At 38.1% G+C, this 15707-nt stretch overlaps 1 protein-coding gene across 8 annotated transcripts in view; it reads right to left on the reverse strand.

The window, feature by feature from the left end:
- The window catches only part of LOC129771754 (potassium voltage-gated channel subfamily H member 6), a 405800-nt gene that overhangs the window by 339453 nt on the left and 50640 nt on the right, over window positions 1-15707 (reverse strand). For all 8 annotated transcript variants that reach the window (XM_055775755.1, XM_055775760.1, XM_055775754.1 and 5 more), the window contains exon 2: window positions 14916-15621. In XM_055775755.1, coding sequence (XP_055631730.1) covers window positions 14916-14991 — 76 coding nt within the window. In that variant the 5' untranslated portion in view covers window positions 14992-15621. The remainder of the gene's footprint in view (window positions 1-14915; window positions 15622-15707) is intronic.

Raw genomic sequence — 15707 nt, forward strand, 5'->3', positions numbered from 1 at the left:
CAACGCAAATTTGGAAAAAGGCGCTATATCGGTTATTTCAAGAGATAGAAGAAAACTTTGTTCTACAAGATGTTTTAAATAACTGGAACTACAGCATTGTTGAACTATGTTTACCTCTATCTATAAAGATAAGAAAGTTAGATTTTTTATTTAATCGAAAATGTTGGTCACCCTATTTTTGACAACATGAAAATGAGCGCTCTATCATATGTAACAACTTTGTCGAATACAGTTTTTGTCTAGAGAACAACTGTCGAGCTCTAAATGAAAATTTCCACTTAAATGCGTCTCCTGGACTATTGTGCATTGTGCAATGGAGATGAGACTTCAATTGCAACGCGGAGGATCATCGGGGGAGTAGCTGTACAGGTATAGCTTTAAACAGAAAACTTTTAATGCTTTAAATGCTGCTACATCCGAAGTCAATGGGTAGGCAAAAATTGAAGATTTATCGATTTTTGCACGATCTGTGATCTATGGACCAAGGTCGCATGTCGAGGAAAACCGCGATACGAAACACAGCAAGCATGTTGAAATCATCAACCATGTTGAAGTCGAACGACTGAGTCTGAGGACTGAAGACCAAATTAACTTACGAATCTAAATTCATTCCAGGAACTACGAAGTGACCTCGATCAAAATCTGCTTTTATACTATCTAGTTTTTCAATGTCATCGCCAATTCAAACTTCATTAGATGAAGACGTTTTTTTAATTTGCTCATCAAATCGTACAACTTCGCTTCTGTTCGTTACATCACTATCCATGGGCTAATCGAAGTAATTCTACTGCAAAGGTAGATGTTCGTCCCATTTAATTTTTCATGACGATAAGCAGATCCGGTATATGCCAATAATAACAATGTTTTCAACCAAAAAAAAAAGACATCAAATGAAATCTGTACGACACGGTGATTCCACTTTCCCACCGCGGCAACAGCCTCTTTTTGATAACGGCAATAACAATTTCCCCGCGTTATCTGTTGTCAGTGTCGGTTGACCATAATTAAGTCAACTGGAAATAAAACAAGCACATACACATATGCCACGACATTAGACCCCGGCAAATGTTGGTTTATGAAGAGATTTCGCCATATTCCCACATCTATAATTTTTAACTCTTCCCAACCGCATAATTCCAATGTTCAACGGATGTATACTGGCACCGATTACAGCTTCCCTTCATGTTTTCCCTCATACAACGAGCTCACTCGCGGAACACCGCTCTCTTGTTGGTGATTCGTTGGTGATTCGCGAGGAGGAACTTACCCTGAATCAAACATGAGTAACGACCGGGGTCCGTTAAACGCGTTTACTGCAGCATGTTCATAAATTTACATATTTAATCACAATTTTCCACCGCTCACCTTCGTCGGACAGAGGAGTAGTAGTAGTAGTCACTCGTGGATGTGGCGATATGCTACCCCTATAGAACCCATTTCGACTCCAAACGGCGGACACCGAATGGTTTGTGTCGTTCCATTCATTGAGGGTTTATTAGAATTTCGCGTTGGTTCCATTTTTCTTCTTGTTTGTTGTTGCTGTTATCCCTCGAATAGTCCGCAGAGAGAAAACACGGAGGAAAAAACTCTATTAGTGTGTCAACACATGAATTAGCGATGTCGTGAGTGGCGCAGCATTGGAGTAGTAGTTGGTGGAAAGCGCTTTTCCACGAATACTAGCAAACTATCGCTGCAGTTAATCGTGAGCGCTTGTTATCACAATGCGAAGTTGAGTTGGACAGGGGAAAGTTTGCCACTGCAGTCACTAAAGTTTAATAATTTTAGATCACGGTTAAGATAGACGACTAAGTTGGACAGGCTCGGAAAGGAAAGTTTATACCTCTTGGGAACCCCATGATGTTTTAATGAATCATTGTTGTGGAGGAAACTACTGGTTTAGGGGGGAGTTTTCTTTACTCAGGATGACATATTTCCCCCATTTGTCATCCTGAGTAAAGGAAACTATCAATTCATTTTTCTTTTATAATCACACTCATGAATAACCATCGAGTTATACAATATGAAAATCATATAAATTTATGTTTTCAAATCTTAAACTTTGAAGCGTCCAAAAGTTCTTCGTTTGCTTGTTTGTTCATTAATTCTCTTTTAAAATTTCAGTTTCGAGCGTATAGAGCAGGGGTTCTCAAACTATTTTGGGCAATAGACACCCTTTCCAGAATTAAGGCATACCCCAGACCCTCCACCTCCTTGCCAAAAAAAAAAAAAAAAAAAATACCCCAGACCCTCATAGCCAATTTTTTTAAACAAAAACAAAATTTTATCCTGAACAGGCCAGGTCAATAATTTTTTGTATAACCAAAGGCACAATAAAATGAGCTTACAAGGCAGCGGCAAACAGTGTCTTTGGGGTTAACGGGCAGTGATAACTATATTACCACCATTTTTTCAAATGTTTCAATAGTTTGTTTTTTATCAAAGATAATGTGTTTTTCCTCATGTATGGATTATGTTCTCTGAAGTTTGAGTCACGAGAACGTCGTTTGATGTTTATGGAAGCGGACACGGTTTGCTGACAAGGAAGTGTCTCTCTCGAGGCAGGTGAAGTAGTTTGGATTGAGTTTTCCCACAAGATCCCTAGAACTGCAAAAGTTTGAAGTCTCCATAATTCAACACAATCAATAAATCAACTTTTTTTAAGTCTGATTTGTAAAATATGGTCCAAAAAGTTTTTCTTCTGATCATATATCGACGCATTATACTTAAATCTGATGGTTTGTGCACCAAACCACTTTCTTCGGCGTTCAGTAAATTTTTCGGATAAATTTTCTCAATTGCGGGAATGCCATTTCACCACCACGGGTAGTTGTGGCTAGAACTTCACCCCAAAGCATGACTGCATTGGTTCGTCCATCCGGAGAATAGTCTGAAAAATCAACATTGCGCACCTCTCTGAATTTCTTATCAATTGATTGAATTATTCTTCTAGGAACCAGTTTCGAAAAATTTTCAGTAAGCGGTAGAATGGTTCGATGTTTTCTTCTAATGACATTTGACGTGTCCAGCACGGTCAGATTTTTCATAACCCAGTCGTTGAAGCTGATGCATTAAATTAACCTTGAATTCGTTGAGCCGATCAACAGATATTTTTCCATCATTTACGTACTACTTAATGAGTAGTTCAGTCGTTGTCCCAACATACACATTTTTCAAGCTCTCGTATTTTTTTTTGATCAAACGCTACTTTGTTCAGATCTTATAGCGTTTGCATGAACTTATTTGTGAAAAAAATCCAATAGCGTGCGGAGAAGTCGTGAAATACTCGAATGAAGAATCGGTAGGACTTTCACTTTCAAATAGCTTGTTCATGTTGTTTATCACTTCGAGTATGTATGACAAATATGTCAATATTAGTTTACCACTTTGCCGTTCTCAACATGATTACTATGTTTCACAAATTCAAAGTAGATTCAGAGTGGTTCATATCTGTCAAGCACTCTTTCCATCACTGCTTCCAGTGAAAGCCATCTAGTCGCGCACGGATGCAGCAGTTCCAAGGGTTTTAATTCAAAAATTTTCTAAATCTTATCACACTCAGGGCATCCGCACCAATGCGTTGTTACAGACATTTTGACAACCCTCACCATAACGCAGCAACCCCACTGGTGGTTGCGGTTCAGGCAGAGAAGAGAAGTGGAACATGAGAGAAAAAAGTGGCAACGATTTGTAGCAAGAAAATATAAACAGTGAAAAAATTGACAGATGGTTTACGCTCTAAAAATTTAACATAATGTTAAGATGTTTCTAAAATGGTGAGAGACGTCATATATAAGGTGGGATGTTCATGTATAATGTTATGAATGTTAGCATCATCATGATAAACACGGCGAATGGGACAGAAATTACGAACTGAAAATAGAATAAAATATAGGCTGTCAAAAAAGTCCTGCGGTATTTCCGCGAGGTGTCGTTGTAAGCGCGTAGTTCTAGTTGTATTCATTGTATCGAGTTATACTATAGCTTGTTGGAAAGGTATTTAACAAACATCTCGTTGGGAACAAGTCATCGAACAAAACGGCACATATTTGTTCATAAAATTAGTTACAATCATCTGTTTAAGTCAAATATGCGCCGTTTTGTTCGATGACTTGTTCCCAACGAGATGCCAACTTCATAGTACCCCTGTTATAGAAGCTCGCTTCCTTATTGGCAAAAAACTCGGATAGCCAATTTTCACAGGCCTCTTTTGTGGCTAACTTCTGACTACCTAGCTCGTTCGCCATGGACAAAAACAGGTGGTAGTCACTTGGTGCAAGGTCCGGACTATACGGCGGATGCAAAAGAACCTCCCATCCGAGCTCCCGGAGCTTCTGGCGCGTCACCAAAGAAGTGTGTGGCCTGGCGTTGTCCTGATGGAAGACAATGCGGCCTCTGTTTATCAAAGATGGCCTCTTCTTCATGAGTGCTAACTTCAAGCGGTCCAGTTGTTGGCAGTACAGGTCCGAATTGAGCGTTTGGCCATAGGGAAGCAGCTCATAATAGATTACTCCTTGACAATCCCACCAAACACACAGCAGAACCTTCCTGGCCGTTAATGAGGGCTTGGCCACCGTCTGAACCGCTTCAGCGGGCTTCGACCACGACCGTTTGCGCTTCACGTTGTCGTAAGTGACCCACTTTTCATCGCCAGTCACCATCCGCTTCAGAAACGGGTCTATTTTGTTGCGATTCAGCAGCGATTCACATGCGTCGATACGGTCAAAGATGTTTTTTTGCGTCAACGTGTGTGGCACCCATACATCGAGCTTCTTTGTGAATCCAAGCTTCTTCAAATGGTTAAAAACGGTTTGATGACTTATCCTCGGCTAATTCAGCGATTTTGTCGCAATTTTCGACGACAGGCCTTCCGGAGCGTGGCGCATCTTCGACGACCTCTACACCAGAACGAAAACGTTGAAACCATCATTGTGCGGTGGAAATGGAAACTGTATCGGGTCCATAAACTGCACAAATTTTATTGGCAGCTTGAGATGCATTTTTGCCTTTGTCATAGTAGTACTGTAAAATATGTCGGATTTTCTCTTTATTTTGCTCCATATTTGCGACACTATAACTCACGAACGACTTAACCAAACAAAACACTGTCAAGGACTATATTATAGCGCGCAAAAATACCTTTCCAACAAGCTATAGTATGACTCGATACAATGAATACAACTAGAACTACGCGCTTACAACGACACCTCGCGGAAATACCGCAGGACTTTTTTGACAGCCTAATATATAGACGCTGAAACAGCCCGCTTGACAAATATTATAATGCATTTTTATCGGTTTATGTATAATGTCGTTAATATTTGCAGTATCAAAATTGTAATCATAACTTGCTGTGCTATTCATAACAACATTTATGATCATTCCACCAATGATGACAAATGCGAATTTACGAATGAAGCTTCGCCATAGAAACTGGACATTGAATAAAAAAATTGAATGTGTTAAGAGCATCAGTTGAAATATTTTAATGCATTCTCATCGCAATAAATTGAATGATACAATAATTATACGACTAGGTAATGTATGTACGCTTTAAAAACAACATTAAAATATGATGAATTTTATTTTTGTCAGTTTCGAACACATATGTTAAGTAAAAAATCCTCAAATTTCAAGAAAAAATATAAAAAATATAGCGCCTTTGGTCCCGAAACTATGTAAACTATAAAAAAACAGATACAATTATTAATCACAAAAACAAAATTAATTTTTTTCGCAAGTGCAATATTTTTTCAAAAAATTCTAGCTCGTTGGCTTTAATTTGATATATCGATCATCTCGGCTAAAATTATAACTCAAAAAAGTAATAAGAACACATCTGATTTGAGTAAAAAAATGTAAATTTGGAAAAAATCCTTAGTTTTCAAAAAAAAATATAGAAAATTATAGCACCGTTGGTCCCGAAACCATGTAAACTATATAAAATAGATACAATCAATAATTACGAAAAAATAATTCAAATTTCTTCCAAGTTTGATGCTTTTGCAAAAAATGACTAGCTAATTAACTTCAATTCGATGTGTCGATCATCTGAATCGGCTTAATGGTTCAAAAGTTATGAGTTTTTGATAAAAGTCAATTTTTGGGAAAAGTGAAAAATATCGAATAACCCAAAAAAATACCGTTTCAATGTTTTACCATAACGAAAACAAGCTACCAATTTTCACGAAAATCTGAAAACCACTATATCAGTTTTTCATGAATTTTAGTGCGGCCATAATAATAATTAGGATTACTGCATTTGGATTGATACTACAAAATATAAGTATCATTAACTTCCTTGAATAGTGGATGATATAATATATACCATTGAAGACTCTTTTTGTCTTTTATGAGTTTGGATTTTTTAAGTTACTACTAGGCATGTTTAAGGATTAATAGAAAGATATGATATGTTGATCATTGAAATAAGTTTGAAAGTTAAGAATTGGAAAAAATATAAAATTCATGTGAATGGAGACGACTTTTGTGTACAGCACATGTCACCCTTTTGCTAATTAAGTAAGATTTCTTCCAAAACGTCATAACTTTTCAATCATTGAGTCGATTTCAAAAATCGGCATATCAAATGAAATCTTATTCTTCTATTAATCAACTTCAATCGATCATTCAAACAAACTCAGAATTAAAATACTACAGAAAAACTTAATTATAAAGCTTAGAAAATTTGCCACTTAATTTTCCACAATTCGCTCTTTCACACCAAATTTCTATCTAGTCGCAATTTTAAACCTCTTAAATTGAATTGTCAAAAGGTCAAAAAGGTGTGAAAGGTCAAAAAACGAAAAGCAGGAAAAACAAATAATGGGGGGTAAATAACGGGTAACCATGAATTTTTAATAACCATTTCAAAAAAATATCGAAAAAACATTCCTTTTTTAATGTCTCTTCCAAATTTTGATAAAATTGCACTGAATAGTTGAAGAAGGCAATATTAATATTTGAATAAACTTATGTAATTATAAACATGTTTATATAAATCTTCCCATCTTATCATTCTTCATTAAAAACCTTGCGTCAAGACAGCTAGAAATCCATACATTCTCAAATCAAGTGTGCCTGAAAAAATTATATTCTTCACGTAAACAAGCGATGAAAATGTGGACACTTTTTAGTCAGTGAATTGTATGGAGTTCCACTGCTGTGGTTCAGGTGCGGGAAATAGTAATCTGCCTCTCGGTGAATAGTGAGTTAACAAATTTGGCAACGCGATAGCAACCGAGCCAAGTGTTGCTATTTTCAACAAACGTCAAACATCTGTTGTGGGTTTCATTCGTCTTGTGTTCGTTTTTTGTGATTTTGCTCTGAAATATTATTTCGAAAGTATATATATTACATTTATCTACCAAAAAATGAACGCGACGAAAAGAGAATTAACTGACACTTGTCATTTCTTCTAGTAATAGCAACCGTATTTAGCAACCTGCGGTGCGAAAAAGAAGTGATACTATAGCAACCGCGATAGCAACGACGGGTGCGCAAATCGACGAGTTAATAAATTGGCAACGGCTAAAACTCGAGACTAGAAACCTTGAATAGTAACGCATTGGTGCGGATACCCTTAGGGGAACCGCGGGTAATACGGACAGTGGGGGTAATATGGACAGGTGGTTGATTTGTATAGTTGCATTTTGAATTTCTGGTTTCTGTGATGAGAACACCTTCTACATGTTATTTTATAATATTTAAGCCACCCTATGGCAATTAATACTGATCAAAAGTGAGAAAGGGAAACAATAACCCAAAATCATACATGATTCCGCGTGTGGATGTAATTTTAGCTGCTTCGATATTAAGCATTTTGCGTGGTTTATATCAAAATTCAATTCGCTGATGGTTATATTTCGGTTTGTGAGTTAACAGAGAAGCGATACTAGGTATGTACGGAAAATTGAAATAATTGTACTGGTGGTATAAAACGTCACGCCACGTTTTATACTGGTGGTATAAAACGCCAGTGGGAGTGAGATGGACTGTGAAAAGTCTGTTTAATCAAATCCTAAGGAATGTCCTGCTTCTATAAATGGAAATCAAATAGCCAAATGTGGACTGTTTAGAAGCTGACTAGAACCAAAAGCAAAATAGTTGAGGGTCTGTCCGTTTATACTGCTGAAAAGCACGATATCACTTCTAGGTAGATTAATTCGATTTTTTCATCAGTTGAATAAAACTATTCCTCTCGCGATCGATAAACCTCTACAAACCTGTCCATAATACCCGCATCGAAAAAAATGTACTTTGCGGTCGGTTTTAATTTCAGTAAAAAACATTGAAAAACACTTTTTTGTAAAATATTTTGCCAATTAGGTAGAAGAACAGTATAATGAATTGCAAGAATTCGCATCAAAGTTTTGGGAAACATGGGTTTCCAAAGATATAATTGAAGTTCTTCTTGACATGTCCGTTTTACCCTCACCTCCCCTACTAGCCCGCAAGGGACTGCATCTAATTGGTTTGCTCAATTTCATCTGGAATATACTTACAAATATGCTTATATGCATACGAAGAGCATAAGGCAGAACTATAGCAAATACACTTCATAATTAAAAGCGATGGACAATCTCTTTTAACACGTTGAGCCCAGCGTAGGGCCCTAGGGGCCGACGTTGAGCTTTTCGGTAGGAAAGCGCTGAATGACTGGGACTGACAGTTACAAAATAAGAAAATAAGAATATATACGGTTTGCTTACGGATGTTTTACAAGATGTGATTACTTTCTAGTCAAATCTCTCTGTTTTCTATTTATACAATAAGTATCTTTGGGAGCTGGGACCAACACGGATATTGTGCAAACGCTCTTGACGCGCGCTGAATGGAAAGCGGAGCAAGAAAAACTCGGGGCTTAACGTGTTAAGCAAAGCGCCAAGAGAGTTGCCTGGTGAAGTCATGGTCCTTGTCTCATCAGTCCCATAGTCAATCAAATAAATTTGGTAAGCTATTTTGTCCCTTTTGAAAAACGAAACCATTTTGTCATACAACGTTCTAGAATCCGTTTCGGTAACCTGTATAAGGTCATGAAAACAATCATTCACGAACAGTACACCATCCTTCCAATAGCTAGTTCTTGCTACATAAGGTGCCATTGAATGTATGGCAAAAAATCGAAGCTAAATTTTCAAAAAGTTATCCCATACAAAATGTCCACCGCCTCAAAAAACACCTTATGCAAAATTGCAGCTCAATCGGACTCAATCGGCGCAAAGCAATCAAAATTTAAGTTTTTTTTTTGAAAATCGAAAAATCACCCAAGGGGGGAGTAAAAGAAATGAAAAGTTTAAAGCATCTCAAAGCCAAAAAAAAGAAGAAAAAAAAAGTAATTGCCAAATGTCTTGAAATTGCATAAAACGTTGAGATCTACTATCATCTCGAAAAAAATTTGTCAAAACTCGACACTCTGGGACGTTTTTTTTTCCAGAATACGAGGCAAAATGTATGCTTTCGGGTGCCAATAAAAATAGTTATCCCGATTTTAAAATTGGAGTTTTTCGAAAACTGAGGAATCACCGAAAATCGGGATTTCCAAAAATATTATTTTAATGTCAAATGTCTTAAAATTGCATGGCACGTCCAGACGGAAAAACTACCGAGCGCAAAAAAAAAAATTAATTACAATTTTTTTTGTTAAGATAACAGTAAATAACGACGTTCCGTGCAATTATAAGACATTTGGCAACTTTTTGACCACTTTTGAAGTCCAATTAAGCTGATATTCTGCATAGGGTATTTTTTCGATGTGGTGAAATTTTTTTTTGGGGTAACTTTTTGAAATTCGAGATGACCGTTTTCATCGGCACCCTAATGCACATACACTGTTTGACCGAAGCCAAATATTTGACTCTTTTTGACAGATAAAATTTGATCAACGTGTACGGCAAATTTTAGAACGCAAATGCAAAATGCACTTGCTAAATTTTTCATCATATACGAACTTATGCGCGCTCATCTATTTGTTGAGTTTTTGGAAAGCACTTTAATACTTTCAACTAGAAATCAAGTTGGATCACGAAACACAACTTATACTGTATCTTGAAAGTTTCAAACAAGAACATGTGTTAATTAACGGGGGTCAATTTTAAGACCTCGTCGATCCCCAAAATCATTTTTTCGTTTATGTCGACCCCTGTGAAACCAATATCGACCCCAAGGTGTCGATATCGACCACTTTGAGAACCCCTGGTATAGAGCTTCATCTAACGTTCGCTACAATTCCGATCATTGTGCATATCGTGTTTTACATTTGAGTGAATTCCGTCAAGAATGCATACTCTGACAACTTTTGTAACCCACAACCCATGTTTTCTCACACACCATCAACAACGTCTATCTCGGCAAGATTTTACAGGTGTACAATTGTCGATACAGTGACTGGCACAAAGAAAAATCCAAACTCAATATGAATCAAAGTTTGAACAAAACATAGATTTCTTTCAAACTGTTATCTATTTCTTCCTATGGTCTTGATTCCAAGGCTCAGTTTGCCATAATAGCATCGATGATATTCATTCAACATAATTGGTGTAGGACACAAAACATCTACTTCATGTTTTCCTAAAAACATAAACAAAAACAGAACAAATATCTAGCGTTCAGTGTGACCTCTCATACCTTCAAATAATCAATTGCAGGTGTTTTGGAATGTTTTCGACAAGGTTTCGCAGGTGCTGTGGGTCCAAATCGTAGCAAGCATTCCAAACCATAATATTTTCACCGTGATTGAAGATCTCTGTCCTGGAGTCTTTTATCGCTCTTTCATCCATTAAACATAAAGCATAAAGCATAAAGGAATTTAAAAGGATCATCCATTAGCGACTTGACAGTTTTTTGTCTTCGTGTGAACGAATCCTGAAAACATTTTAATGATCTTTCAACGTCAAAACGTACGTAAAAATCAACATTTTCATCATTGTGAAGTACAAGAACGAGCAACGCGTAATAACTAATAATTGAAAATTAGTACCGAAATTCGGAATCGGTGGTTGCATCTTCAAGAGCGCTTACTCCAATTTTCGGCGGTAATAATCGTCCCAGCCGGCAGACTGCGCATAGTTTAGTGACCAGATTTGAGTCTATATTTTCGCTTTTGAATGTTCCCGTGGCAACGAGAAGTCGCCCCGCACGGAGCAACGAAAATATCACAGCCTCAAGTGAATATATCCGAAATTACCCAAATCTGTCAATTGCACACTGTTCTCAAGAATCGGGCATTTCCTACACCTCATTATGTTGTATTTATCGAATAAATCTTGGGCTACATCGTTAAAGATCGAAGTGACTCAAGATTTTCGATCGTTCGAAAGCAGTGGTTAAGATGACGACAAATAAAAAGTCGGGCTTGAACGGATGCTGTACAGCCACGGTCACAATGGACGAGAAAATTCACCAGGAACAGTGTCTGCAGAAATCATTTGTTGGCTCTCATTAAGAACCATGATGTTAATTATTTGTTTTGTCCCGATCAGTTCTGTAAACGGTCGACATTTTAGGTGACCATCACATACTGTCCTTGCGTGAAAGTTATGGCTCAATATGTACTGTGAACGTGACCATGACTACATCGACTCGGCTGCAACTGTCACATCAGAAATGTATGCACAGTCGTGAACACGACCGACAGTTGAACATTTATGTGTTCTCTCTTTCAACCATATATTTTCACCGCGTTCCTGTGTACGTTAATAGGAACGCGGTGAAAATATACTATTGTCATTCTCCTAAAGGGTGTGTCACATCAAATTGCATCACGGAAAAAACGCTGTAGAAATTTAATTTTTAGGAATTATATCTTCAGCTTTCGCTTATAATCAGATGAGAGTGTATAGATCACGTTGGCCATGCTTCACTGTAAATTTTTCGTAAATTTGGAAAAATGTCGTCGAACGAAAAAGAGCGTCGTGAATTAATCCTGTGCACTCATTTCGAGAATCCGGAGTTGTCACATCGGGACATCGGTAAGATGCTGGGAATCGTCCAATCCACGGTCAGCAGAGTACTAAAACGATACTTCGAGAACCTAACCATCGACCGGAAGGTGAAGAACGGCAAAAATGGATGCTCCGTCATTGAAAATATCACAAGCGCGTAGTTAAGCAGTTTAGACGTGATCTGAGAAGTTCGGTCCGGGATGTCGCCAATAAGCTGAATTTGTCAAGTTCATTCGTCCAGCGGACCAAGCAGCGGGAGGGCCTGCGTACATACAAGGTTCAGAAGGCTCCTAACCGCGACGAAAGGCAAAACATGGTGGGGAAGACGCGAGCCCGGAAGCTGTACACCGAAATGCTGACGAAGCCGCATTGCCTGGTAATGGACGACGAAACCTACGTCAAAGCGGACTTTCGTCAGCTGCCGGGCCTGTTGTTCTTCTCCGCAGAGGACAAATTCAGCGTTCCGGAGGAGATTTGCAAGCAGAAACTATCCAAGTTTTTGGTAAAAAGTACATGGTGTGGCAAGCGATCTACTCTTGCGGAAAGCGGAGCGCCCCCTTTGTGATGACCGGCACGGTAAACGGGCAGGTTTACCTTAAAGAGTGCCTACAGAAGCGCTTACTACCACTATTGAAGCAGTACGAGGGCCCGACCATCTTCTGGCCGGATCTCGCTTCGTACCACTATTCAAAGGACGTGTTGGAGTGGTACGAAGCCAACGGGGTCACCTTCGTGCCAAAGGAAATGAACCCGCCCAACGCGCCGGAGCTTCGCCCAATAGAGAAATATTGGGCGATTATGAAGCAGGCCCTCCGGAAGAAACCAAAAGTTGTCAAATCGGAGGCAGACTTCAAGAGAAAATGGATTTCTGTTCAAAAAAAACTACAACCTGACGTTGTACAGAACCTTATGGACGGGGTAAAGAGGAAGGTGCGAGCATACGGGCTTGGGCTCGAAGTATGAATAAAAAGAAAATGCCAAAAGTTGTTTAATAGTTTTTATTTAACTGTCTAAAATTTTCAAAAGGATCGGTCTACTGAGCGAATTTCTATAGCGTTTTTTCCGTGATGCAATTAGATGTGACACAACCTTTATATGTCATTTTTGTATGAAGACTCCAGAAAAAAATAATGTTTTGCTCGTAACATTTTTGTGTGTAAATTCTCACGTTTGACATGTTTCTAAATAGAGAAAAGTTAGCAGAGCATTTAAAATGCGATATGTTTATATAAAAAAATGTTACGAATTGAACATTAATAGCATTTTCTAAAAGAAAAACATGAAAAAGTTGTTGTTCGAAAAACTTTTTTCATGTAAATGTGCCCATTCTCCGATGTATGGAAAACTTGTTGGAAATTTTAAGGGCTATTTATATCTATTTCTTTCAGAATTTTGAAAGCATATGTTTTCGAGAAAAATGAATTTTAATTTTCAAACAAATGTTTTAATAGTTGTGTATTTTTTCAAAAAGCTTCATCTGTTCCCTATAATTTTATCTCAGACAATTTTTCCATACAGTCAAAGATTTCCGAATTACATTTGTTGTAATTAAAGTTTGCATCGAAATGCGTACTCCATTTTCCAAGATTATTCTTGAGTCTGAATAATGTTTTCGCTCGGGGAAAATACTCAGTTTCCAAACACAAAAGCGAGAATAAAATTCATTTTATTCTAAGTCACTTGAATCAGACCGATTCGTCCTTTGACGAGTAATTGCTCTGAACGAAGAGTAAAATTTGTATAGGAATATGTGATACTTTGAGTTTATATATTAATCAATTTTCAATAATCATTTAGTTACACCATTTTACTAGAGCATTGGTAGCATTCCTTTGCGGGGACGGAAACACGTGCATCAAATGGTCTTACTTTGCAGTAGCAGTTATTTCCGTCCACTCTTGGTTGAACTGTAACAGCCAGAACAGGCTTACCAATCTCCACCTTGGGGCTTAGATATTGTCACCATCGACCGCTCTGTATTGTGGTGAACATTCCGGTCACAAAACCAGTCTGCCAACTGTCCTCGCATCATGATGAATGTTTAATCAGGTCCACCATACCCCGTATCGTATTGCTCCGGCCGAGATTTCTTGGACCATCCTTGCTGCGCCATTGAGGCAATACTCCGCCTCCCCCGCCCCCATCGCAGATGGAAAGCGCGGACGATGGAAATTTAATTAGAATGCATTACAGATCGAGTAGTCGAAGAAGGAAGGGTTAGCAACGTTGAGAAAATAATGAAAACGGTTAAGTTGGAGAACAAAAAAAACACTCGAGTACCAACGCACCTCGTACTGATTTATCGCACCTTGCGGGTCGTAAAGCGGAACACGGAATGAGCTATCGGTGGAAAGTTGCGAACGGAGTATATATTATGTATACGACATTATGGCCGCGTGAGGGTGAGGGGGATGATATTGGGTATATGAGAGGGTTAAAACGTGGACACAGTTTGAGGACGTAACCAAGTAATAAACAGTGTCTGAGAATCCGTCAATTTTTCAGCTTCGGTACGAGGTTTCCTCGTAGTTACGAGCGAAAAAAAATGTGTGAAATGCGTATAACTTCGAGAAAAAATATACATTGCGTGCATAATTATATTCAGTCAATTTACGAGGGAAGTCCACATTGTCGGATTGTGAAGCCCATGTTCAGGAAAGAGACCGTTAAAAGTGCATTTAGAAATTACAGTGAAGCCATATCACGTGGCGACACGAAGACTATCATCAAGGTTAACAGTTGTCCCATACATTAACTCGACTTGAACATGAAACAAAAAAAAAACAATACATTTTAAAGCTAATTGAAAATCTCATAGAATATTTTCATTTCATAGACTCGTTTTATGTTTTCATGATGACGGTGAACCTGATATTCCTTAGGGTTCAGTATGATTGAATGAATAGAGGGCACAGCTGGGCAGCAGTAATTAATCATAATAATGTTTGAACATGCTCGTAAAGGTCGGCTACTTACTATGGGTATCAAATTTCCTGATTATCGTTTCAATAAGCGTCGTTTTGGGAGCGACGTGTCCTCTTCTGACAGGCATTTTTACACACTTTTTTTTCTAATCTTCACTACGGTATATACTCACTAGGAATAGGAATAACAAGATCGATTCGCTAGAAATGGGGAGCTCTAATATAATGTGTAGCTTGATACTATATTTGTCGCTATTTTGTTGCTAGGATGTGTATTAGTTGGAATAACGGAGTGATTGTATAGATTTTTTTTTCGTCGCTTTCAGTGTGCGCCCTCTTTCGGCGAAGGCATACGCGATGATGACTTTCGGTGCACTTGCTTATCTACCACTCTCTAGGCTATGTATACGGCTTATTGCTTCACTACTATTAACTCTTCTTCTTTTTACACAAAATTCACTTAACTAGCACACATTGTGGCACCACTTTAAGATCTCTCATCTGTCGACGATTACAATGCACTTCAGGATCAGGATGATGCGCTTAGGACAGAAACCCTAAATCCGTCGACTCATCCATTTCGGTGTCGTTGAGCATAAAGATTTCCTTCACCACCGTCATTTGGCGTCATCTTCCCTCGTACTGAGCATCTTCGTTCGGTGTCACTAGTTTCGAATATAATCGGTTATTGCTGGTTTATTTTTGCTTCAGCAGAGCGATGAATTGATTTGCTAGTTGTTTTGATGCACTTTTCCTGACTGCAGCGGTAGAAGAGAGAGATAAAAAAAATAGGATAACGATTAGCCTCACCAAAACAAAGGATTCGTGCACTTTTTTTTACACT

The sequence above is a fragment of the Toxorhynchites rutilus genome, chromosome 2 (genome assembly GCF_029784135.1).
Source record: "Toxorhynchites rutilus septentrionalis strain SRP chromosome 2, ASM2978413v1, whole genome shotgun sequence".
NCBI classification, from domain to species: domain Eukaryota; kingdom Metazoa; phylum Arthropoda; class Insecta; order Diptera; family Culicidae; genus Toxorhynchites; species Toxorhynchites rutilus.